Source organism: Diorhabda sublineata, chromosome 2 (assembly GCF_026230105.1).
Source record: "Diorhabda sublineata isolate icDioSubl1.1 chromosome 2, icDioSubl1.1, whole genome shotgun sequence".
In the NCBI taxonomy this organism is placed as follows: Eukaryota; Metazoa; Arthropoda; class Insecta; order Coleoptera; family Chrysomelidae; genus Diorhabda; species Diorhabda sublineata.
Genome location: NC_079475.1, coordinates 23,264,647 through 23,291,948, shown reverse-complemented (window position 1 = coordinate 23,291,948; position 27,302 = coordinate 23,264,647). Strand labels below are relative to the sequence as shown.

General features: G+C 30.5%; 1 protein-coding gene across 2 annotated transcripts in view; it reads right to left on the bottom strand.

The window, feature by feature from the left end:
- Positions 1–24,876, bottom strand: part of LOC130452598 (phosphatidylcholine:ceramide cholinephosphotransferase 2-like) — an 88,035-nt gene extending 63,159 nt beyond the window's left edge. The window contains exons 1-2 of one of the 2 annotated variants that reach the window (XM_056791928.1): positions 24,593–24,876; positions 14,062–14,224 (exon numbers count right to left, since the gene is read on the bottom strand). In XM_056791928.1, the coding sequence (XP_056647906.1) occupies positions 14,062–14,120 (59 nt within the window). In that variant the 5' untranslated portion in view covers positions 14,121–14,224; positions 24,593–24,876. Of the gene's footprint in view, positions 1–5,540; positions 6,020–14,061; positions 14,225–24,592 lie in introns of those variants that run through there. The other variant, XM_056791926.1, reaches the window with a different exon arrangement.
- Between the last annotated feature and the right edge of the window lie 2,426 nt (positions 24,877–27,302).

Here is a 27,302-nt window from a genome sequence, read left to right as displayed (position 1 = left end):
AATCATAAAGCCTCCAATACGATTTCGTGTAAATCAGTTACTGTAAATATTACATATATTACAACCAGGTATTTTGGCGATAGATTGTTGTTATTGTTATTTTCAAACTGATAAAGAGTCACATTCCAAAAGGTTTCTTGTATGCAGAAAATAAGAACCTAATTAGTCATTGCAAGAATCGTTTCGTATGAATTTTTCCACGAACAAGGATTACGAACAAATACTAAAAATCTCTCACAGAACGTGTAGGTAACCCAACAATGGAAGCTTTCCTAATGAAATCTCTAGATAGGCTGCTTTCCAAAAATGTTTTCTGGTGTCCTCACAGTTCACAGCACCCCAGGTTTAAAATATTACGACTCCACTTTCTTCGAACAACTGTCGTACCTAATGACCAAAATTAATTGAGTTGCTTCACTTTGTATTTAATTCTGACTGCCTGCTTGTTATACGTTTATATGAAAATTACAAATACAAACTATAATGGAAATAAAAATTTTGTTTTTTCATTAAATCTTTTATTTAAGAATCCAATTTTTGAATAAGCAAATTTTTTTATGAATATCTAATTTATACCCACCACAACATACTGTATATTATGTAAATTACTTTTTACGGCTTCCCCAAAGTGAGTTTTTGAGATTCTTAGAGAGGAAAAATCCGAAAGAAGTCAAACAATACATAATGACCAAGTACTTCTCTTCATTGACCGTTTAACATTTTTGGAATTAATTCATGGTGAACCACATCATGGTAATCGAAGAAAGTGTATTTTGGTAATCGACCGCCGGATTTTTTAGGATTATGCGCCATTCGCTAGACTGCTGGAAAGTTTCAACATCATATTCATAAACCCGCGACTCAAAACATTCTGATCTTTTGGTACGAGTCTAGCATTGAGATGCTTCATACCCAGAACATTAATCATAATATGTTGAGTCGATCTATAAGAGACGTTGAAATCTTCTGCTATCTTTCAGATGCCAATACGACGTTTTACGAGTACTGTTTCATCAACTTGTTTGATTTAATCGTCATTACCGGAGGTGGGTGAGCATGAGGCAAGTTCCAACAACCTTTTCGACTTCGTAGCCTTAATTCTGTTGGAATCACAAAAATTGAGGCACACTCGTTGCTCAAATTTTATCATAGACAGAAAAAATTTATACATTTTAGAGAAAGTAATATTGTAGATTTAGATTTTATTTCTATATTCATTTAGTTATTTGTGTTCGTTTTGTAGTTATGTGTACAAATTGTCAATAAGTTTTTGACAATATTGCACTCTTCATTTTTTTCTTCTTCTAACGCCAAAGAATCTTTTCGTAAACAAACAGCTGACAAACATACAATAATTGAGATATGACTTTACACGAACATGAAAAAAGGTGTACCAATTCAGTTTATGCCTAGTTTGAATACACTAGTCCGAGTCAAATTTGATCAGACCATTTATAATAGTGATATTTTGATTACCTTTCCTGCTGCTTTTTTTATATTTATAAATATAAAAAAAATTAGGATAGATTGTAAATAGATTAATCCCCCCAAGCCAGTTGTCTGGAAACGCCCTTGGATTGAAAACATGTATTAAACTAGGTATTAAATCGCTTACCATATTTGTTAATGATAAGAAATCTATTTTTGTCCAGTATCACTTTTTGTATATGTCGCAAAAACCATATTCGATTATTAGAAATTAACAGTGACAATGGAAAATAACCCACTACACTGATTGCGTACGAAATTGAAGTATTATAATTATATTTAATCCAACAATTTCTCAAAGGTTTATATAACATTTAGAATTGAAAATTTCCTTAATTTCTGTTTGCTACATAGAAATTTTTATAACGAAGATATAGAATAAGTATGATGTCAAACATTTGCATTCATGTTTTCAAAATTTCTTCATTATAACAAATATAACACAAAAAAATAGTTTTATTGGTATGATAGCTAAAACACCAACCAACAATTCACGTCACGGTTCTGAAAACGTCATGTCATACCATATGATTATCGCACTGAGACAGCGTTGCCAAGTATACTTACTGTTCAGTAAATTTACTGGTTTGACATGTTATCTGTGAATTTTCAGATATTACCTTGATTTCTACTGAAAAAATCCTTGTTTAAAGTGTTTTATGATATATCATACGGTTTTCGCGTCATTTCTACAGTCTACATTGTTAAGTATTTTGTTTGAGTGTTAAATCCTAAATTCGTGAAGAGTTTATTGTTGAACTATTACAGTTTTAAATAATTCGTGAGATATGCTTGTATAGTCATTTTCTCGAGTTGGTTTTTTGCTTAAAACGTATTAGATACAATTTCACAAAAACTGTGAAGCTATGATTCTATTTTTACGATTCGCAAATTCGCAATTCGTCTACAAAAAGATTATTTTTCTGTAGTTAATTGCAGCTATAGCAAAAATGTGACTGAATTGCTATTGAATATGACCGATATAAATATATCAGAATTTATTTAAGAAATAGTTTTATTATGAATGTATTAAAATATGGAGGTACTTTCTCTATAATTAACCATTATATTATATAAGTTTAAATTTGTGTAATCTTGAAAGTTCAATAAACGGAAGGCAATGGTAATACACATCAATAATTTCTATTACCATAATTTTTTTCGATGTGCGAGGGATCTCTATCAGACTACCCACTATGAACTAGGTGTTTGCTTTGTCTCGTGTTATAAATATTTTGATGGGCACATAACAAATCATTCTGGACGAAACTTAAAGCGGGCTTTTTCTATGGAACACAAATGCTCTTTGAATTCGTATTGTGTCATTTGTTTGAATATAGGATAATTAAAAAACTTCTTCGGCTATAAAAAGAAAAAAGGAAGTAATTATAGGCGAGTTATAAGGTTTATAATCAAAACCATGGTAGTATTCCGCCAGTGTCGTCCAACAGACATATAGATTTTGTTTTAAGCATGTACGTGTCTACAAGGTAGTGAATTTCCTCAAACACAATTACTTTCTCCGTAGATTTTCAATTTGGTCTATTTACCTGGATTCTCTTGGTTCCCTTAGAGTTTTATCTAAGTTGTAATGCGTGGAGGTCGTAGTGTTGCAAATGATTAAAACAATTAAAATCCAAATACATGAATTCAACCAACACGTTCTTGTTAGTGCATATAAAACTGCTGTTGAAGTGGCGTTAAAAATTTTACATTTTACGATCTATTTTTACTTGAAGGTATACAAATAGTATTAAACAGTTCCTACCAGAAAACTGATATATTAGGAGTAACTTCCAAAGAACCTTATATAACTCCTTCGCAAGACAAACTTGAATTTGACTAGTTTACGTATACTTGATGACTCCGGTAAGGAATTAAATTGCCTTCGAAAATCACGTGCGTTCAGGATAAAATACAACCCATTTTTCAAAAATTATAAACAACAAACATAATAATATTCAAAATTTCAACTAAAAACTACTAATTATTATAAATATTAATATTGAAAACACAATTTGTTGCATTCTGTAGACTAGTAAGAATTGCCGGTCAAGTGGAGTTATTTCGTTTCAGCTGGAAGGTAGATGACGTCGATGAGGATGGCATCGGTTGCAGGTCGCATAAAGATGACGGTGACGGCAACAATTTTAAGTAATTTGTAGTACAGAGAATTTTATTTGATATTTTTTTCTTCTTATTCTCGGAGTCCTCCAAATAGCCCTCAGCGACAGTAGTAGACTTCCAGCCACCGAGACGCTTTAGGTTGGTTATTTCCTCGCCGGAGTCTGCTAGGAACGTTGCCGAAGAACGTCTGAAACTGTGTCCTGTATAAAGTTTCGGATTAGGTAGGCGTAAATGTGCAGCAATCTCTGTTGGTATCTTACCAAAAGTGTTTACGCCAACGCATTGAACTGAGCATTTTCCATAGGTGGTCGTTAATCTACGTACTTTCTGTACAGCGTCAAATAAGTTCCATCATTTATTTCTTCAGATAAAACAAATTTTCACAACAATTGGGTTGCCTTTATCTTTATATTTACAAGCTCGGATCTGCAAGATTGTTCTTATTCGGTCACTTCCAAGACGTTTTGAACAACTTTGACGTTTTAGTAACAATTACACGCTTGGGTTGTCATAGCAACTGATATCAAACCCGGGTGGTTTGATAGTTGTTTCTCCTTTGCAGAATGTACTAGTGCGGGAAAGTGACACTTTCAAAACTAAAATGCGTGCGGGAAAGAGTATTAAAACGCACGGTCGTAGAAAAAATAAATATTTACTTTGGTTTCGATTGCTGCATGAGGCGGTTAGTAGTATTGTATTTAATGTATGTTATAATGATTCTAAATTGTTTTTAGAATCCTAGTTACATTTGGTATTTTTTTTTATTTTATTTTTTTTGACACGCTTATATTTTGCTTCACCCATACATTTGTGAGTTTATTTATTTGTAACTCTCCTTTGTGGTTTATTACTGTTAGTATATCCAATTTCAATGAGCCGGTAGAAGGTTCAAATCCCGTTCACGTTGCAAAAAAAATTTTTTTTTCGGCAAATTTTTTTCGAAATTATTACTGCAAATTTTCTGTCAACATCAAAACACATTTTACAACTATTTGCCCTGTGTTGGAGGTTTTTCTATACTATCTGCATCAGTTTTACTTCGAATTTAACACCTCAAATTTTATTATGTTCTTCGAGAAGAATTGTACCCGTGCACCACTGTTGGAGATATACAATACTAATAACTAGAACTCAAACTAACAAGTTTTTTCCTAAATAAGCTTAAAACCATAATGTATGAAAAATACCAGTATTATTATGAAAAAAGCTTGGGACGTATTGTTCAATATGTCTCGCCAAATATTCATGTAGATGATCCATTAATTCATATTTATAGTTATCAATGTCAGGTTATAATTCGAAAAATACCTTGTTGTAAAGGTCAAGCAATAATACATTATTATTTCAAATATACCTAAAATGATTTATTCGAGAAAAATTCATAAAAAGATCCGAGAAATTTTATTTTTATTTATTAGGAGAGAGAGAGAAAGAATGATGAGAGTTTGGGGTATGAAGATGTATTATTAAACAAGTCTTAGATGATACAATGATAGATCGGTCGAATGCTGACAGATCATCTGATGAGAGATACCTATCCATTTTTTGGGTTCGGTTGACCAGCAAAATGAACCAACATTGAATGGTGTTAATAATCCTACCCGTCAAAGTACATATTTCATAATAATCCAAAAATGCATTCAAATTAGCTTTTCTTAAACTTGAAAATCGTGAAAGTTTCAAACGATAAATAAGATCGTTACAAAAAGGTTTTGAGAACGTCCCTTTTGAGTTATACACTCTTATATCTGTATTTTCAAATATTGAGAATGAGAACATGTTGTATTTTCAAATAACAGTTAAAAAAGTTGAAGTAAACAAAACGTCTGTATAATTTCTGACCCACTGTTTGTCATTAAAAATTCATTTTGAATAGTGTATTATTATTATATCAATGTCACATTGTCGACTAGTTGGAAACTTACTTTTAACGATAAATCCAAAAATTGATCACCACTAACCTCAAACACATTGTGTAAATAAAAAATTCACAACACTAAAGCATCGTTTAATTGAAATCGATCAATCGTAGTTTTTAACACAGCCGTCACTGATATTATTGTAATAGTTATTTTTGCTGTTGACCTTCACGTTTACCTCGAAATTACAAACAAAAAATGCTCCTATACCGGTCTCCCACGCTACAACAGTTCCGATAAAAAGCAACAACTCCGTGGTTGTGACTGAAGTAAGTCAGATTTTGAATTTTGGTTTTAATCAACTTTAAACAAATAACGTGTGAGTCACGGATAAACAAAACGGTCGATTATATACATACCATGCTTACGGTACGTTGTCGACTAAGTGTAGAGCTAATAGATAATAATTTAGATTCATAACCTTTACGCAAAACGAGGAGTCTCCCATTTACTTCTAAACGGTAACCATGGCCGACATTAACAGTAGGTACTATATTGGATCATCGCAGATTGATACATTAGTTAAAACTATCAAATACATATTTGATACTGTTTCTAATAGATGTGGGACGAAGTTAATAAATGATTTAGTGAAAAAATGTACGTACTGATGAAAGAATGACTATTATAATAATTACGTTAATTTGTCGTATTACCTTGTGGGGAAAATTTTTGGCAAGACCAGAATGCATCATTTTAATCATTTAAAATATTCTATAATGGTTATGTGTTATTAAGTGGTGCTTAGAGCATACAATTCTATACATAGTTCGCTGCTTTGGCCAGCCAACTAAAGTGACTAAATATCTAAAAGGACTAACGTTAATAATATGTTGCACGACTCTATTCCATTGGATGTTTTTAATGATTTCAAAAGAATCGAAAGTCGTTTTAAATGCTTATATAGATCAAGAATAGTTTTTTCTTCTAAGGCTGTATCTTAACTGTCCTTGATAGATCAATGAAGTAAATTTTATGTCGCTATTATCTAAAATTCGTCAGAAATTCATTGCTCGTTAAACAATATAATATTTAATCTTTTACAAAAATTGAAAACTTTTTCAATTGTTTCGGAAAAATCATGAATAGACATCGATTATTAATTCTCATAAAAATATTCAGATAGTAATGTTTCTATTTTCTTTTAATAATTTAAATGGAACAAGAATGGGAATGCATGAATTGGATAAATAAAATTCCCGTCACTCCTAATACACGTTTTTCCACTATCCTTTTACTGGCTCAAATAGGAAGAGTAGCAATCTACGTATGGTCTAATACAGTTTTGATCAACTTGGTTATTCAGTTGTCGGGATAACTAAGTAAAACAATTAGCAAAAAAGTGATCCAAGGTGTGTGCGCTACACAAAATCGTCCGTTTTAGTAAAGAATATTTACGACAAGAGTTCAATAGTTAACACCAGCGAATACTGAGGGAAGTAAGTTAAGTATGTGGCGGCAGTTAGCCATCGTTGGTTTATTTATAAATACGGTTGTGTACGCAATTGGAATATATTATTCAAAAAATTGACTTCCATCATCATTGTGAGCAATGTGAGATATTAGCAATTTATTATTTTAAATTATTAAAGGTTTGATAATGTCTTTTGTAAAATGATATTCTTAGAAATATTTTCATTTAACTGCATTTGACACTTGTACGTGGTTATTATAGTCTCTGTACATAGTTTCCAATTAACATATTTGATTTGATATAAATAAATATTACATTTAAAACCGCAAGATAAACCATGTTGCTGATTAGTCAATAAAATGTATTAGTAATACCTTGAAATGTGGCTATTTTTGTTTCAAATTAAACGCAGTTCAACGTAGTTTTTTTAACGACTGCTCCCGTTTGACCCACAATTCTATAAATTGTGGTATATATTTATATGTTCAACTTTGACCTTCTGAAAAGCTCGACGGGGTATATGTAAATGTACATTAGATTCTTCTTCAATGATTAAGGACATAAATTGAAATATCTCATTGAATATAAGTATAAGTCTTTATCAAAATATATACTAAAAGAAGTGGAAACGTTAAATTTTTATCTATATTTAAAAAATTATAAAAAAAACTAAACTATATATATAGACGTTGATAGAAATATCACCGAAAATCTTAATTATTTCCAAAATAACGGAACGTGGAAATGAAACACCAAAGTAGACTAACTTTAATATATTCCGAGCTTTCCAATACTTATATTCATTGTCTGGGAAAAAAAGATTTTCGGTGGTTCTGAATTGTATTAATTCTAGTAAAAATGTTTAAACTCGTAGGATTCAAAATTCAATATTCAAAGTGACGTTGATAGAAATATTTCTACTCTGCTCCTTAATGCTGTGCCTCAATTTCTATGAAATTTGATGTAAGGAAATTGAAGATAATCATTACGATAAACCCATTTCCGTATTTAATTAGAATTACGTCCAATACATAAAATATTGGAACAAATAAGCAGGTTAGGATATTTTATTCTTTTCCAGCCCCCAAACTCATTTTTAATCTCTATCAATCTATTCAATACACACTGAAACAGTGACGATGGAAACGGAACAATAGAAAAAAAACACCTTTGAAATACTTTGCGTTTTAACTAAGTTTATTACAAATGAATTCGATTCAGAACTAATACCCACTCAATGCTTCATTAAAAACGAACCAATAGTTGCAGCAGAACGTGACACTATTCTGAAGCTGAAAAAGGTTTTCCACTAAATGGAAGTAAAGAGCTAAAACCCAAACCAAATTTTGACTATTTTTGTTTTTTCGTCCTGCTCGGATACGTTAATATTGAAAGATTTCGGTTTCGACGTGTTTTGAAATTCGAGTTTGTTTATTCCAATAGTCATGTTTGTGTTGTATGTTTTCATCAGTCACCTTTGTTTTTCAAACATGTTATTCAGTTATTGAGAAAATGGCTTCATGGCAACAACCAGTGAAAAGGCTCAGAAACAAGAGACAAACAGAACGTAGTTAGTAGAGTACACATGAATGTACATTACAATTACAACCTTATGCAAATAATGCTAGTTTCCGAGATTCGTGGGGTGTTCAAAGTTTAGATTTAAATTTTGATTTTCGCAATAATTTTTTATGTTTTCACAATTTCTCTTTGAAAATTGGCAATTGTATGTTTTTTGGCATGAGGAATCGTAATTTGCACTCTAGTGCAGCATTGCTAATATAGGGCGCTAGTTATACTTGTTTGTGTTAATTAAATCAAAGTAAACTTTCCTTGCCTGCTGCAAATTTCCCTTTTTCTTATTAATTTTATGATACCCCCTTCGTCCTGGGATCCCGACTACGTTGTCAACCATGTGCCTACCTAGGCGTAAGCTTACCGCAATAAAACAATTTCGTTAAACCTTATTTTACAAAATATTAAAGTAACATTTGAAGTAACCGTACATTTCTTAAAATTATTAAAAATAGAAATATCCTAAGGAATATTCTCATCGCTTCGTCAGAAAATACTCAACTGTACTTTATTCTCCGACACGGCCATTCTGACAATCTGAAAATTTTATTATTGTGTACCTTTATACATTTTTATATAAAATATTAATTTTATTTTGGAGCTCGGCTTCCAAGTATCCACTTAGGATAATAGAATCGAATACAGTAGAGAGCAATTCGACTTATAGGCGAACCAGACTTGACCAGAAACTTGGACAGCCTAAAGTATAGAAAAAAGGTCGCTGTCTACCACGGCAGATGCTCTTCGAGCTGTCCAGTATAATCCCATTTAGAGCAGTATATGCAAGGCCTATTCGATAGGCAAATGAATACCAAGTTCGCCTAGACGCAAAGAACTTCAATTTATCGGCACTTGTTTCTTTGGAGAAGTGTGAGCCTGTGGAATCAGCTACCAAGGCATGTATTTACCGAAAAATACAGCCTAAAGAAGTTTAAGATCAATATCTCTTGTGTTTTTTTTATAAGACTAGGATGTTATGACACACGTAAAGACCTAATTTTTGAAAGAGTTAAAAAGATTAGGGAATCGATGGGAAACTACTTAGACAATCTTCGCAGTATAGTTTCGGATTTCAAATAAGAAATTATTATAGTTTATTTCAGAAAAGTATAGAGTAAGACTTCATTGGGTATGCAAAGGGACCACGGAGTGACCCAACGAATATTTAAGCCACTTTTATAGTTTGGCATTGATTTCATTGTAAAATTCTTTCTTTTTATCAAGTGCAGGTAGTGCCACCCGGGTTGGGGTCAATATATGGGTTTAGCCTATTGTTATCCATTCATAAACACTGAAAATAGTGTGCTAAAGGCGTGCCGGTAGGTGTGTCACCTCCTTAATGCTTATTTAGGATGGCTATTTCTTTTTTAAAATAAAAAGATTGAACTTTTCTTCGAATTACACTTTTGGTGTCTTCATCAAGGACTTTTACTGGTCTGCCTGGGCTTTTCTTGGGAGGTTCCACTTGACCTGCTATTTTTCTCCCCACAATAGTTTAAAAACGGTATACTTTCCAACTCCAGTCAATCGGGAACATCGGTCGATAGTTTCTTGTACAGTACATTTCAGGTAATCGTATTATTTAGTATAATTCGATAATATACCTATAGTTTTAATATACATTCGTGCCCTCATTTATATAGTTTCATTCAACAAAAGCTGTTTTCTCATAAAGCGCAGTCTTCCATGCTTCCTATATTTGACACTAAAGTTTATAATTTTTCTCATCCGCACATATTATTTTGAATTCAAATTAGTTGTATGGTTAATGTATGGTCCTATGTTTGGAATTTTCATTTGAAATGATCTTACTCAGAATTATTTATTAAATACATAATTTATAATTCGTCGTAGTTAAGTTGTAGCTTTTAATAAGTTTCGTGATGAAAAAAATCGTTTTTGCATAAAAGGCAAAGTTAAATGTGATTATTATGATATAATAATAATAAAAATGTTTTCTTCTCACTTAATTTGATCCAGTTTGACTCAGTTCTCATTTTCCCCGCACCAAGAAAAGCCGTTTTCTATTTAATAGTGGTTAACAAACTTATCACTGGTCATTGTAACTGCATTATTTAACACACTTTATTCAACATACTCTGTTGGTTCACCTGTTTGATTATCTGTTTAGATGGAATGTTCTAATCAAATTTTCACTAATTTCTAATCAACCTATTGACTTAAAATTGCTCATAGATACTCGCTTTTGTTGACAAGGTATGATTCAATAAAACCTCGGTGGAATATTTAGGAATATCATGTGAATGAATTGTAATGTTCTATTTGGTCTTTATATAATCGTATATTAAATTAATTGCTTGCACAAATTTCATAACTAGATTTTCTGTGTAATTCATATATATATTGATATATAAATTCTATAAAAAAATAGTTAAAGAGTAAAAGTAAAGTAAAAACATAGTAAATAGCTATTGAGTTAAGATACAATTCATTTTCAGGGATACTAATTTGTCAATGTGATAAAGTTATTTATTAGTTGGGTTGTATACGGCGAGTGTAATTTGGGCGCTAACCATCCTTCTTTACCTGTCTGACCAAGAAGGGTAGATAATCCGACATGTATTTTCCGCGCTAAGAAGTGCAGGTAGGTCCAGTCATAAAATAACCCAATAGAGGTAAAGTTGATAGATTTTTAAGTAGGTTAGGTTAGGTTAGGTTATGTAAATCTCTTATTTTATATGTAATATGTACTTAAGTACTAAATAAGAATATAAAATTTACTTTATTCTGTAGAGTGTTACAAAAAGTTGTGAGGAAACTTTATTTCAAATTTTTCATTTAAAAAAAGTGCCAAGTAGCCCCCTCTAACGGTAAATTTTTTCAGACCTTAAGTGATAATAGGTCATTTCTCTTATAGGAAAATCTAAAAATACAAAAATATATTTTATTATAAATGTCGGTGATTAAATAAATAACTGTATTTCATAAATCATGTACTTCAGTCGGTTAGCGCCCAAAATACATAGGATTAATTAAAATGACCTTTCGGTCTTGGCGCCTAATTTACATGTTGTAAAAAGTACATTAATCCTTTAGCGCCAAAATTACATTCGCCCGTAAAATTTTTAATAATAATACTCTGGTCAACAGTCTACAGTTAGCAAAAATTCAAGCAAGTTTCGTGAAACTGGACATGTAAAAAATATTAAAAAACCAGCTAGAAATGCTCAAAAAAATTTAGATGTACTTTTCGAGATTGAGGAAAATCAACATAAGACAACTCGAGAACTTGTCGCCGACAATAATATAAGTAAATAATCTATTTTGAGAGTTTTGCATATTGAAAAATACCACCCTTACAAAATTCAGTTGGTTTAGGAATTAAATGAAGATAGAAGACAAGAATTCTGTGAATTGATGATGGACAGAAAGAACGCAGATTTGTAGCTCATAAACAAAATAGTTTTTTCTGGTGAACGTTTCATTTAAACGGAACGGTTAACAAACAGAACTGTAGATATTGGAGCAGAGAAAATCCTCACTGGATGTGTGATGATCACACTCAATATCCTAAAAAAGTTAACGTTTGGGCTGGTATCATTAACATTAAAATTATTGGCCCCTATTTTTTTGAGGGTACAGTTAATGGTAAGGTTTATTTAGATTGATTAAATTCTTAGTGCCTACATTACAAAGACTTTTTCCTGAAGTTAATCATTCGAATGAGATAGATTGATCTATTAACTACCAACAAGACGAAGCTCCACCGCATTTTGCACGTACAGGTAGAAATTATTCAATCGAGGTTTTTCCCAATAGGTGGATTGGAGTGAATGTGGAACGATCGAATGGCCGGCTAGATTCCCCGATTTGACTCCTTTCGATTACTTTTTCTGGGGGTTATTTAAAATTTAAAGTATATTTTATTAGACCAGACAATATTGTTAATTTAAAACTCAGGATAACGGAAAATAACCCATGAGTGAATACAAAATATTGTACGAGAATTCCAGAATCTCACATTTAATTTAATTGTGAAGTACATTGGAAAATACATTCTAAATATTATGCGACATTATTATCTTCATTTTTCGCAAATTTTTGTGATAGATAAATTAGATTAGATATATTATCAATTTTTACAAAAGCTCCATATTGCTGAACAGAGGACTAAAATCCCTTTCCAATAAGGTGCCACACGACCCCCTTCCCAATTTAAAATTTTCGACGTGGTGTTTATAATTCAGAGGGGGTGCTGTAAGGGGATAATATTTTCATACTATAAATTGTTAATTCAAAAATAAAAATCGACCTATTTCAAATAGTAAATAATAACGCTAAAACCGTTCCAGAAATCTATCATTTCAGCATGGAAGCCGACGAAAATTTTGATGATGATTGAATTCAGGTATAATTGCGTCCATTTTAAGAATATCATAGAATATAACTTGTACCTATGTTTCAACTTGAGTAGAAAATATCTAGATCTAGCTATACGATTTTGTATTTCACCACTTTAAATATTTCAATTTTCGATTTCATTTTACCCTCAAAATGATATAATTCACTAGATGTACACAATAATTTCTGATGAATATCTAAGTTGCCAAACATACAATTATTCTGAATCTGAAAAGTGAGTGAATAATTCACCTGAATATATATTCGCATGACATAACTCGTTTGTTAGAATGCCGCTTAACAATTACGAAGAAGAGTTAATGGTGCGTAATAGCTGGTGAAGTGTGGTGTTTCACAAGACAGCAATAAGACTACTATTTTTCACTTTCTATAGTTATCATAAATTTTAGTAGAATATAGGTTGAATTCTATTAAGCGTAGTCTTTTGGCCATTCCACTTGGCGAAATACGATCGGTGTGGTCGCGGCGAAAAGTCATGACTATCACTCACGGAAAGCTCACGACGACCCATATCAAAAGGTGGGTCGAAGTGAGCATTGAAAGTTTTCAAATCTCAAAGCAACAAATATGGCATCCTAGTAGAAGTGGATGTTTCTGCAATTTAACCACTAATTATTAAAATTCACTTCTAAGACATACAACTTGTAACCTAATCTTTTGTTTGTTTGTGTATCATCGTTTGTTAATATTCAACTCAACGCTTAGAACCCTTCACAGTCCATTCCACTTAGTATCACAATCGTAATGCTCGGGTCTAAATGGATCAAGAAAGACCGTGGTTATAAGGGTGATTATTGTGAGTTTTTAGTGGAAGATACTAATAGTAGACGACGTAACATAGAGTTAATATGAAATATATAAGAGTACGTATGGGAGCTTGCTTGAAGGGGCCCGAATTGCTGATGGAGAAAGAAAAAGAATAGGTATACCTCACTACATCCCTCTCTCTACTTCATCATGATTGGATCGCTATGATTTCTCTCTTCCAATAGTATAATTTCACTTCCATAATTCACACTCTATTTTTAATATAAATTCTATGCGACGTAATCGAATCGAACAAGTACCTTATTCATTTAGAATTTAAAATAGACTCCAAGTTTTTTTTTTCACTTTACATGCATTTATCTAAATTCAAAATACTAATTAACTTACCTTAGTAACGCTCTTCTCCACTTGTCTCCTGTTTCTACTACGATTAACTGTAGTTTCATGTTAAAGAACAAAATATCTCGTAGTACATTCACTAAACTCTCTATTATTTCAACAGTCTTTTTTTAAACGTTATGGTTCTTGTTAATATATTTGCTGAAAATTTCTATGTGTATGCGTAGAAGTATATTTTAATACAAAGCTTATTCAAGTATTCATTATAATTTTCATGGCTTAACAAATGAAAGAACGTATATATTATCTTCATTGCAAATAACATTGAATGTTTTATTATAGTACAAAAAGAAAAACAAACAAGTAACATGATAACAAATTTATACGAACATCACTAGATGTCATCTTGATGCTTACTGCAAATTCAATTGAATCATAAATCTCAAACTGTCTTTTTGTGGGATTTTTGCAAAAATTGTACCATTTTAAGAACGTACCACTCTTTGTTAACAGTTCGGTTCCTATAGGAAATTTAAAACCTTATCTACTTATTTTTAATGTAGGCATTAAAACAAAGCAAACCTTTACCTTTTTCTCTAAATATTGATCATTTAATCATTCCTGACGGCATCAATTGTTGACAAAATCACTGTAAAAATTAGTTTTGTATATAAATTTTTAAACTATTTTTTACATTTTAACAAACAACTTAAATTATTCTTATAGTGAGAAATGTAGGAAATGCGTGATTCTAATGTTAAAACTTTGAATCATAAATATTTCCCGGAACTAGCAAATTTAGTGAAACCGATTCTGCCGATAAAACAGCAAAAATAGAAGTTCTATGAATCGTTTCTACCTCCACATCTCTTCGTATATATTCAGTATATATTTTGAGATACAAGAAATATTAAGTAATCACTACCTACATCAATTATTGTCTTTTGCAGCCGAAACTTAAAATATTAAAGACAGTAATTTTTTGGAATGCTTTCAAAGAATAGATGAATTACTTCAACTATATTATCCTTAGTTGTCCACGTAAAAATTAAAGAATAACCAGAAATCACATATGGTCAAAACAAGTCAATAATGTGGATGTTCGATGCAAAAATGCGATTGTCTGTTGTACAGTATAGTAAAAAGTATAAAATATAAATTGTGCAGATTGTATTCTGTTTAACAATAATAGCTGTTATCATTGAAAAGGTTGACTTTACAGATATACAGAATATACGTTTGGTTTAATTGGGCATGCTAATAAACGAAATTGTCATTGCTGCCTGAAAATCCACGAAAATGGGAAAAAGTTTTTGTATTTTTAAGAGTAGTATTTTAATGAACCTTCAATAATTGATGGAAATCTTCGTGGAGAGGACTATTTATACAGAGTGGTGCAATAGAACATGAATGTTTGAAAATAGATTAAAAAATAAATCTAGAAGGTATATAATATCACAAATCTGAATAATTGTAAAGTAATAACTGAAATTTGTTTTTCAAAAATAACAGCATATGAATGATAATCTTCTGGACGACGGTTCCTTCTCGACGATCGCTAATGTGATTGCTTCCACTTGTACTGATCCATGTTTCTCGGAATATTACTGTAGGCTTTGTATTTGAGGTATCTTAACATAAATAAATTAAGAGGCGTTATATCTGAACTAGAAGGGGGGCCCATCATAGAAAACGACAATGCCAAAACTGGAAATAGAATCAGTATTGAATTAGCAAATGTGAATCTTCCTCTAAAGTCACAATCGTGGATTTCTCATACAGATCGCCTATACTAAATAGTCTTCGGTCCTAGATATTCTAGGACGACCTTTTGCTTGTGTTTTGAACGTTGGAGTTTCTTCAAAACTCTTTACCCATATTTTAATTAAATAACTCTCGATGCTTCACTAATTCGCCGTAATTCAATTTCAGAACAGTATAATCGCCTAGTAACTAAATGACAGTTTTTGTAAAATGGGCATACGCAAATACTTTCATCGAAATGACTCTTTGTGACTACGTTTTCTATTTCCTTCCAGTTAGACAGTGACTTGATCGATTCACCACTTTCTATATCTGTTCTGTTAATCACAGTATCAAGATTTGAAGAGGGTAATTTGTGAAGAGAGAGAAAATAATAGAAATTCTGAAAATTGTTTAAAATATATTACTTATTATCAATTCTTTTGTTTTATTGTTACGTGGAATGGAAAAAGAATTACTAGCGGAACTTACGCCATTCAAAATAAGATATTCTGAACCTCCAGTTCTATCTGAAATTTTAGGAGTATTACTGGCTGCACCAAAATTTCGATGTAATTTATTGGAGACCAACCCAAAACCTGCCCTGTTAAATTTAGCATGCTGTTGCGTATATTCGAATTTTCTATAGATGCTCTATTCAATTTAAATTGAAAACTTGTTTAAGAGCATAACCATAACGACACTAGCAAAAAACAATTTAATTTGTATAGAAAACATTATTTATAATCAATAGTTCGTCACCTTCGTTAAGTTGAACATGCAGAAAACAAATTAAATTTTGAAATATTTTTTTCAATATTCGGTCGTATACTCATTACTTAAAAGCAGAAGTCTATTTCTATAAAATTTGTTCCTAAATTTTAATCGTCATTATCTAGCGTTTATTTTAAATAATAGAATTAAGTAAATATAGAAGTTTACGTAATTATCAGAATATGTCTGTCTCCTGTGGAAAATAACTGATAAATTATTTAAATTTATATTAACATGAATCATCACCAGGGTCGGCTTAATAATAAAAGGAAATTTAAAGTTTAAAGAGCACATAGCTCATTAAAAATAAGGACGGACCGAAAATCGAGAATTACCGATTATGCCGCCAGTCATAATTATGATATAAATATTAATAATCTGAAATTGATGAAATATGTCTCCAATAATAAATTGTTAGATGCATTTCAAAGCACTAAAATTGCTAAATATAAGAACAGCTTAAATTGCGACAAAAGGCCAATTCTCTTCAGCCCCCTCTATAGTTTAGTAGTCAAGGAATTAATGTGAAGATTCCCGCCAATTGCTGCTAATGTTCCCACAAATTGTTTAATGGATGTACTCTATATTTAATTTTACACGCATCAATAAATTTGTATAGGTAATGAAGATAAAGATTATAAAAACACTATTTCCAAATTAAACCTCTCGTAGTTATCTATAAATCAAGAATCAAAACAATCTTACCGTACTGGTAACTTTGCAGATGATGTGCACCAGGTATGGATGAAAAACTTCTGAACTTCAGAGGCTTATTCTGACCAGATTTACTTTTCCTTATGAACTGTAATATCTGGGCTTAGAAAATTTCCGTTCAAATTAAGGCGTTCTTTTACTAGTTAATCTAGAGTTTCCTTCTCTTACCCACAGAATTTACAGTAGTCAATTTCTATTATACCTAATTTTATGTCCTTTGAGGCGGTAATGCTCTGTACCAAAACTAAAGTTAGGAAGAAAGAATGGTCGAGTCCTGGAAGCATCTGATGCTATACTTCTATTTTAGATCCTTCCTTATCATGTAACTCTTTTCTTTTGCAATCTTTTCTTTGCGAACATATTGACATATTCGTGAGCTGTATTTGAGTTTTCTACGGCAATTTCAGGCAATTAATACTCCAGTTTGATTACTATCATATTTTCAATAGTTTTTTCCAGGTTCATTACCAGACATGTATCAATGGTATTTATTCCTGGAAATCGGTCTTTTAGAGATAGTGAGCAACTAGTGTCAGCCTTGAATACTTCAGAGCTAGGTCATGTACTAATATTTCGATCATCTGTGTACTATTTAATGATATTTTGAGTGCTATATTCCCTTTATGTTTTTCTTTAAGGTGAACATTGTGGTAAGACCAATTCAGAGGTATATTTTCTTGATTATATCATTAGTAGATTCTTTAATGAGGTGTACCTGCTCAGAGAATTCATCTTTTCTTCAAATTTTACAAACATGTAAAAGCACGAGCACTTACAATCGAAATTACTTTAAAATATAGCTTATCCACTTTGGTTTTCACACTGAAATATTCTAAAATTCACTTAACACACTAAATTACCATTCTTGTGTATACTTCACATTGTCTGTGTACTGTCCAACAGTATGGTCCTTCAAAAGAACAAATATTTTCCACTCTATATTACCAAAAACAAATTAACGTAAACGTATTAAAATCCATGAGTGCAATAATTCTTGTCAATAGAATAAATGATTTAATTTTTGCTTTTATAAACGAATAAAAGAGATTATTATACAAATAGTTAATGGAAGATAATAATATGAGTAATGAATGTTGATTGCTAGATATAAAATCCAAGGATTTTTGTCTCGTCCAAAACAGATCGATAGAATTTGCGCAAAGAAAAGGCACCAAAACAAGGATCAGAATGATTAGAAGTCACGGCTACATTTTATTTTATGAGCGAAAGCAAATAGGGCAATCTCTAAACCAGAAAATTATAATAATCGTAAATTTAGGTGTACCTAATATGTATTTTTAGACAAAATATGAAAAAGTTTAAAATGAATGTGAAGTTGTTTCAATTCCTCATATTTCTTTCTACTGATTCACCTACTCGAAAGAATGTTTATAAATTAAGAGAAAATATAATCAACCACACAAAATTTTTGGAAAAACTACATAGAAGTATTATAGGTAATTCATGTTTTCCCATACTCTCTGATCTAAGGTCAGTACTTCCATTTCCACCTGACTTCTAAACTTTGAATTTGCTTATTCCTCACTTCAGTATTTTACAGTCTTTATTAGTTCGTTGTCGTATGTAACTGTTTTCTTTTTATTTTGTTGATAAATTAGGTTCTCCCCATCATTTTTTTATGTTTTGTTTTTTCTGCTTATTTCTAGATTTTCTTTGTCCTTCTTCTAACCTGCGTCATAAATTTTGTTCATTAAACTCTGTAATAGACTTGACAATTGCTGGAGGAAACAAATTTATCGGTCTGCAATTTTCTCAACACTATACTCAATTTTTGTTCAGTCTATCAACTAAATGTTCTTATATTCTTCAACTTACTATATGACTTGGGGTTTTCGTGAAGGATTTGTTGTATATAAATAGATACTTTAAGATTTAGAAAAAAAATCGATCGGATATAAAAGTATCTTTGAGCTTCTATAGGCTGAATATTTGAGTAAAATTGGCCTATTGGCTTATTTCTTTCAATGCAATCATATTTTCTATTCATTTTTAAAGAAATCATTCTCTGCCGTTATTTTTAATTCCACTCCAATTCGAGGAAAAAATACTGAATTCAAGATACTTTTGACATAAAATTATTAGAGATGTTAATATTAGGCACTTGCTATTCATTAAAGAGATTTCTAATATTATCAGAAATAATTCATGAGTTTACTTTTTTCTCAAGGTTTTCGTTAACGAGATGGCAAATATTCCTTCCAATAATAGTTTGAATAACTAACTATAAAACTTCATTGTAGATGATATACATAAGAAAACATTTTTTGAAATTATATTTTTCTGAAATTATAACGGATTGATTTAGATTGCTCCATAATTTTTCTAGTTACAACCAAACTGAGAAGATTCGTGAAATTAGAAAGTCAGTTAATAAGGCACAAACCAAAATCATGATTTTGGTTTTTGGCTTTGGAAGGGTTTGAAATATTTGATGAAAAATTGATGAATGAGATGACAATATACAAATATCATTAGCTGACATCATCAGTTTTCAGTGACATAATACTTAAAAAACAACAGGAAGAACTTCAACCAAAACCACCAATGTGTTCAATGATATTAATAACATCATTTTATGGGGTAAATATTTTACTACGAGTAGTTTAAAGTTGGATTTTTACGACATGTTAATGATGTAAATAGTAAACAACCTTGAAACATACTAATATACATTGAATAGTTTAATATTAATGTGACGGTTTCTTTGGTAATTGTAGGACATAAATAGTGAAGATTAAAAAATCAAGAATTGAATTATTTATTTTATCTATTCCTTCCAATTCATTTATATATTAATTATTCAATTGGTTATGAGTAATTGATAGTATTTTTCTTGAATTATTCACGAATCGAATATTCAGGAGGCTCTATACTTCTGTACAAGCTAATACAAATGTTCAAGATTGATGTTGCGATTGATGTTGCAGTAAGAACATCAAATTACCGTCACAGAAAATGTACTTTTCAAATATTTCAGGGAGATTCTACTTTATGCTTAAAAGCGCATTCAATATAAATAATTTAATCAATCAATAATTTAAAATTACGCGTATTTCTTAAGCGTCTATCAGAGAAATTGACAATGGTCGATAATGAAATAAAAAAAAAAACAAAAGTATAATGAAACCAATTGGGGAATGAAGAGATATAATAAAAATGGAAAGAAAAATAATTTACAGCCGATCAGAGGTCGATAAGGGGAAGAGGGTGAGTTTTTAATGGTAAAAAACTGTTTTTGTTTTTCTGTTTTTATCTTTTACGAAAATTTGTTTTCACGAAATTCAGTGAAAGCTTACCTGTTTATGTACCAAGCGCACTGTAATTTATATGATTTGAAATATTCATTTTCCAACCTCATTATGATTTAATATATAAAAAGCACCTTGATTTTCTATAGAGAATTCTTCCGTCAAAATATAAAATTATTTTAAGAAATCGGTAAGATTTCTGTTTATTAAAATCTTCCCTTTCTCATAGTATAAACAAATCATCACCAGGTAAATTTTCTCAGAAAAAGCAAAAAAACCAAAAAAATGCATCCGCAATTAATGGTTTGTTAATTGTTGTTAATTTTTAGTTGTTTATTAAAATTTTTCACTGCAATTACACAAAAAATGTGAAATTACATATTACATCGATTATCATGACTAATTAGAGTCTCAAATTTTAATAAATATATCAAAAATTGTACATAATGATTTAAAAAAAATCGCATGCGTATTTTTGGTTTTTTTTGCCTTTTTGGAATAAATTTACAATAGTGATGCTTATATTTTCTACACCATAAAAAAGTAGACATTTCAATGAAAAAAAAAATCATCGACTCTTTAAAAGAAGCTGATATTTTGATAGGAAAATTTTCGACTTATAATTAGGTTCTTTTTCTATATTAAGTCAAAATAAGGTGGAAAAATTAATATTTCAAATCAAATAAATTATAGTGTGTTTGAGACATAAGAAGGTAATGAAATTTGTTGAAAAAAAAGGTTTTTGTAAAAGATAAAAATAAAAAACCAAAACTTGGTTATTCCAAATTTTCACATAAATTTTGAGATTGTGTAAAAAGTGTGAATAAAAAAGTTGTAGATATTTTTATTGCCCACAGCTTTGGCATTTAACTTTTTTCCACAAATTTTAATATAGATTACAGAATAGAAACTACAGTCATAGTGATCTAAATGGTGTAAGGAAAAGTAAAATACCCAAAGGAGTATAACAATAAGTAAAAATTTTGCTTAAATCTTATAAAAATTAGAGAGTATAATTCGACGACAAATATTTAAATAGTAGGTAGGCTAGGGGCTGAACTAAGTAGGCACTTGGTACTAAACCTCCTAGGAGACACTACTCGAGTAAGAACGGCTGAACCTACATTCAAATAAGATAAATGTAAAAGAGTGCGATAACACAAACTGATAATTGAAGATATATAGAAATACAATGGGAAGAGCTTCAAGATGAAATAGTAATAACTGCAGAACAAGTATTAACAAAGAAAACATGCAAGAATACAAGCAAAGACTGGTACGACGAAGAATGTGAAGAAGCCAGAAAACGAAAAAACATGGCTAAAATGAAATGGATCGATAAAAGAAAGGAAGAAAACAGAAGAGGCAAAGAAAGGTAGCAATATAACATATAGAAGAAAAAAGAACGAATAGCTGAATCAGAAATTAGAAAAGATAGAGAGAGAGGTATATAAAACAACCATGAGAAAATTTTATAAAGAGATAAAACATCAACCACTACCCCAAAAACTGGTATAATACAAAATGATCGTAAAATAATTGGGAAAATATGGAAATTTCTATGAAAATAAATTATATAAAGATGGAAAAAACATAACAGAGAAACTTTCAGAAATGACAAAAGGAGAAGAAGAAGCAAAATGCTCAACCAAAAATGAAGTAGAAGAAGAAATAAAAAGAATACGTAATTGAAAAGCCCCTGGAGAACATAGAATAAAAGCAGAGCTGTTAAAATATGGAGGAGAACAAATAAAAAAATAAATTCATCAAATTATAGACAATATGGAAACAAAACAAGATGTTGGAGGAGTGAAATACTGGAGTAATTATACCTATACACAAGAAAGGCGATATAGAGGAATGTAAAAACTATAGAGTCATAAATAACACAATTTTTAACACTATATATGATATACCCGTCAACTTAATAAATAGAAAACTTAAATCATACGCAGAAAGCATACTGGGAGACTACCAAAATGGGTTCAGACCAGGAATAAAGGCCATCCACACAATAGACCAAATAATATATAAACATGGGAATACAACAGAGAGTTATATGTACATAATCTTTAATTTAACTCAATAAGTAGACAAAAAATTTTAGTAGGTTAAGAAACACTAAAGGTACTGAGAAAATTAAATTAATTAATACAAGTTATATTAGGAATCACAAAAGTCAAAGTAAGATATCTCGAACCACTAACAGAAGAAATAAACATAAATAAAGTTGTCAAGGCGATTCGATCTTTCCAACCCTGTTTAATATGATTTCAGAGAACGCAATGAGAAATGCAAAATTTAATAATAAAAATATTATAAAAAACCAAATACAAGCAGTAGCATACGCAAACAATATCGGCTAATACAAGAGAAGAACTAAAAAACCAACTAAAGACATAAAAATAACATAGAAATACGTATTTGAAACTGTATCCTCTTCCAATTATCTAGGAGTGACAATAGGACACACGTCTAAAGAAAGATTGAGAGAGAGAATACAAAAAGACTATCGAACATTTGGAAAAAATAAACTGTTACTCAAAAGCAAAAATATTATTAAAAAGAACCAAATGGAAATATATAAAGCAAAATAAAAATATATAAACCATTAACCAGTGATTGCGAACGCCATGGAAACAACTATCATTAATAAAAAGGAAGAAGAAGACCTGAAGATAATCGAGAGAAAAATAACTATACTTGGACCACATATTAAAGGGTGTGGAGAGAGAAGTTTGAATAAAACTAAAGAAATAGAAGAACTGGGAAAAGGAAATATAATAAGGTATGTAATAGCACAAAAACTGATTTGGGCAGGACTCATCATGAAAAGGAAATCTACAAAAATGGCGAGGAGAATAACAAATGGACACCTCTATTGCCAAGAGGCAGAGGCAGACTAGGAAATACCTGGAGAAACATAATTGAAGAAGATACCAGAATCATAGAAATAATAGACTGGAAAGCCAAATGCAAAAACAGAAAAGAATGGAGAAAGCTGACAAACGAAGCTAGGACCAACAAAAAACTATAATAAAAGAACAAGGGGAGTACTCCACCACAATAAAGGAATATGTAGGCTCCCCAAGCGCTCGTCTGTAACTTTATTAGTAGATGCTAAAGGGGATATAGCTGCTCTAAAGCGACGAAAATAATCCAAACAGATACCACAGATAAAATATGCAGTTCCATAATATTTCAGCAGTTAATAAAGTAATATTATATAAGCCAACACAAAGGGAACAATAAACTAGATGAAAATTGTATTATAAATATTTAATATGTGGCTTCTAAAACTTCGTTGTTGTTTTATAAGGACGAAACATGTCGAATATAATACCAACTTATGAATAAGAGAAAGAAGGTCAAGAAAAACGATATTTTGTCTCAGGTTAATGCAAGAGTATACATAAGAGAAAATACATGAAGTAGGCAATCATCTTACAAATAAATATTTATTTCAAAGACATCGATAAATTTTATTTTATGGTATGTATAAGAAAGTGAAGAAACTTTGCATAAAGTATACAAAGAGAGAAAAAACTTTGTCGAAAATTAAAATGATTACAACAACATATGTTGGCGCCTTCGCAAATTGCCAATTATGGTGGCACCCTGAATAAGTAGAGCTCAATAAACATGAAAACAACCCTATCCTTTTACATACCTAAATATCTAGAAATCAACCTGAGTAATCTCATTTAATTATTATTCAAATAATATTGACATCAAAATAAAATGTCTATAATAAGCTAAAAACCACCTGTTACGTACGTCGTCACTATGTCTGGAGAATGAATCATGCCTCGGAATCGATAACAATATATAACTGTGAGTTTTTACCTTATCTTTAAATAAGACACACAATGATGACCATTTTGTCTTGTAAACATTTGAACCATCATAATAATTATTTTGTGTTGACACATCTTATCATTATCATTAATAAATAATTATTTATGTTAAATAAGGCACAATAATTAATATATTTTGATTAGTTTAATTTATTGATGTTCCCAAAAGTTTGTCATTTGCAATTGATATCATTAAAAATTAAATGTGATGGAATTACTTACATTTCCTGGTAGAAAAAATGACCGAAATATATCAAAAATATACTTATCATTAAGAAATTTTCAGCAAACAATATTGTTCTAGTAACTAACAATATTTTGGCAAATCTATTCGATAACACAACACATAATTAAGGATCAAAATTTTTAAGGTTATAACTACACTATTTAATGACGTAAACTACATGAAGAATTAGAGGATAAAAGCGTGGGAAGTTGAACGTTTCCGAGAAAGCGCATGTGCTCAATCTGTTTCGGCCGATATTGCGGATAAAAAATACTGCGTGAAAATGAGGAGAGGGAAAATTAAATGGAAAAATGTTCTGTCATGTAAATACGATAGATATTATTTCTGTATTTCTATCATATTATAATTTAGTGATTGGAAGTGTTCTTGTTTTATTGATTTAGCGATCTGGTTACTAAATATTGATAATAATCCAGTAAATGGCGGAAGAAAGACATACTTTTGTACTTTTCAGTAATCTCAATTGAGCTAGATTCTGTAAATCGATTTTATAACAATCACAGTGTTGCGTGAATGTTATTGTTTAAACAGTAACTTAACAATAAGTTTGAACAAGTGAATTGATTTTAATTTGGACATATTTCTAACCAACAAAATGTAATGTTTTTCATTTTTTCATAATTTAAAACGTATTGTAATATTTTGGAATCACGATTTCTTTAAATGAATTAATTTGAAAACATATTGCTTAAAGAAAATTTCATTTATCGTACCAGTATCTTTTTAATATTTGAAAATTACTTTGAATATATAGGACCAAAATACCAACAATTCTTTGAGTTTCTGAAGGTAACTCTATATTTGTTCTATTGGTTGATTCTTAATTAAAAAGTTACTTTACTTCGAAAAAATTATTTTATTTTACAACATTTTAAAATAAATGATCTTTAGGGGACACAGAGCGTAAGGAAGTGGAGCCAGATCAGATGAATGTGATGGCAATCGCATTTTCGCAATACACAAATACGATTTTTAAGTGTGGTATCCAAACGTGTCAACATAATTTTCGCCCGTTATCATTTTCCGTTTTCTAAAGTATAGATCAAACAATCACAAACTCTGTGATCACGACTTATTGGCCTAATAAACGATTGTTACTTCCTTGGTTGCCTGTTCCATTATTGCGACTGTATTTTGATTTTTGGAGTATAATGATGTACCAACTTACATCTACTGGGACATATTGATGGAAACATTCAATATTGCAATACTTTTAAACTTTTAACTAGCAACAAGTAAATATGGCACGCGCCTAACAAATACCTTTTTAGTATGCATGTTAAATACACGTCGGTTAACTTCATTAGCTATCCGATGTAATTTTGTTCGACCATCGATAAGTTCAAAGATCTCATTAATCATTTCTAAAGCAGTTGCAGTAAATTCGGATCCGACACTTTTAAAACGGTGAGAACCACTCACCAATCTTTACGGAGTATGGAGTACTTCAGGATAATATTTATATTTCTTTATTTTTCTTTGGTTTCTTCAATTATTTCTTCCCGTAATTAACACTTGAAATTATTTTTGCTTTATATTTACCAAAAATAGTTTTCTTCATATGAGTAGATGTTGAAACTAATATATCTGTTAGATTTTTGTACAATTTTGACAGCAGAATCAGGGTGGAATCTAATAATATAACGACCGTAGGGAAAGTGTTGTCAATCTCTGATAAAATTCGATTATAGTCAAATAGGTCATTCGTCGTACGGTACACGAATTTGGTATTTAAAAAGAAGAAAGAAAGAAGAAAAGAAGAAAATGTTCCATATCACAGCCGATGTGTAGAATAACTACCAACCACAGAATGGAGAAAAGCCCGTGCTGCTGATTGACTCAATAAAATAAGTATTAAATTTGATAAACTAATTTTTAAAATCGACTTGGTAAATTCATTTCGGAATTATTAAGATAAATACAAAGTTTGCCGCCATATTATTGTGAATTAAACCCAGTAGAACTTGTATGGGTTTGAATGAAAATTAAACAACGTAAGAAATTTGCTAAACGTGCCTTCAGCATGTCAAGATTGCAGAAAATGTAGAATATGTTGAACTACATTCACCAGAACTTTAATCTAAACTGTAAATGTAAGTTATGACTTAATTTGTAGAGATAATCTGTACTCAATATCAGAAACATTAATTTGAACGTTTTTTGTTATATGAAGTATTTTAGACTTAATAAGGAGTGCGTTTCAGAATGCACAACAATAAAACTGTCAAATACACTTCCAAGTCTCAACAATTACTTTTGTGAAGGTTCATTATAAACATTAAACCGAATAAAGTAAGTGAAAAATGATGTTATTTTTACATAACTAGTTATAAAAATTAAAAAGTGACTCACCCATTGTCAACTTCCTGTTTTCTAATATGTAGTTCCGATAAAAGTCGAAACTGGTTTCGGGGATACGCTAATATCAAATGTTCAGATGAAGTAGTTGTCCATGGTAAACCGCAACGTTCAGTTTCTACACAATTTTGATATGGACGGATATTTTGACGTAGACCACAAGAACTTGCATCCTCTTCGTCGTGTTTGTTATAACCACTTGAAACAAAATTATATCATCATTTTTAAACAGCAAAATAAATTCGAATCAATAGTTTAAAAATAATGTCAAAACCGTAGTATAACATCTGATGAACATTTTCCAGTTGATTATTCCTCTAATTAAGA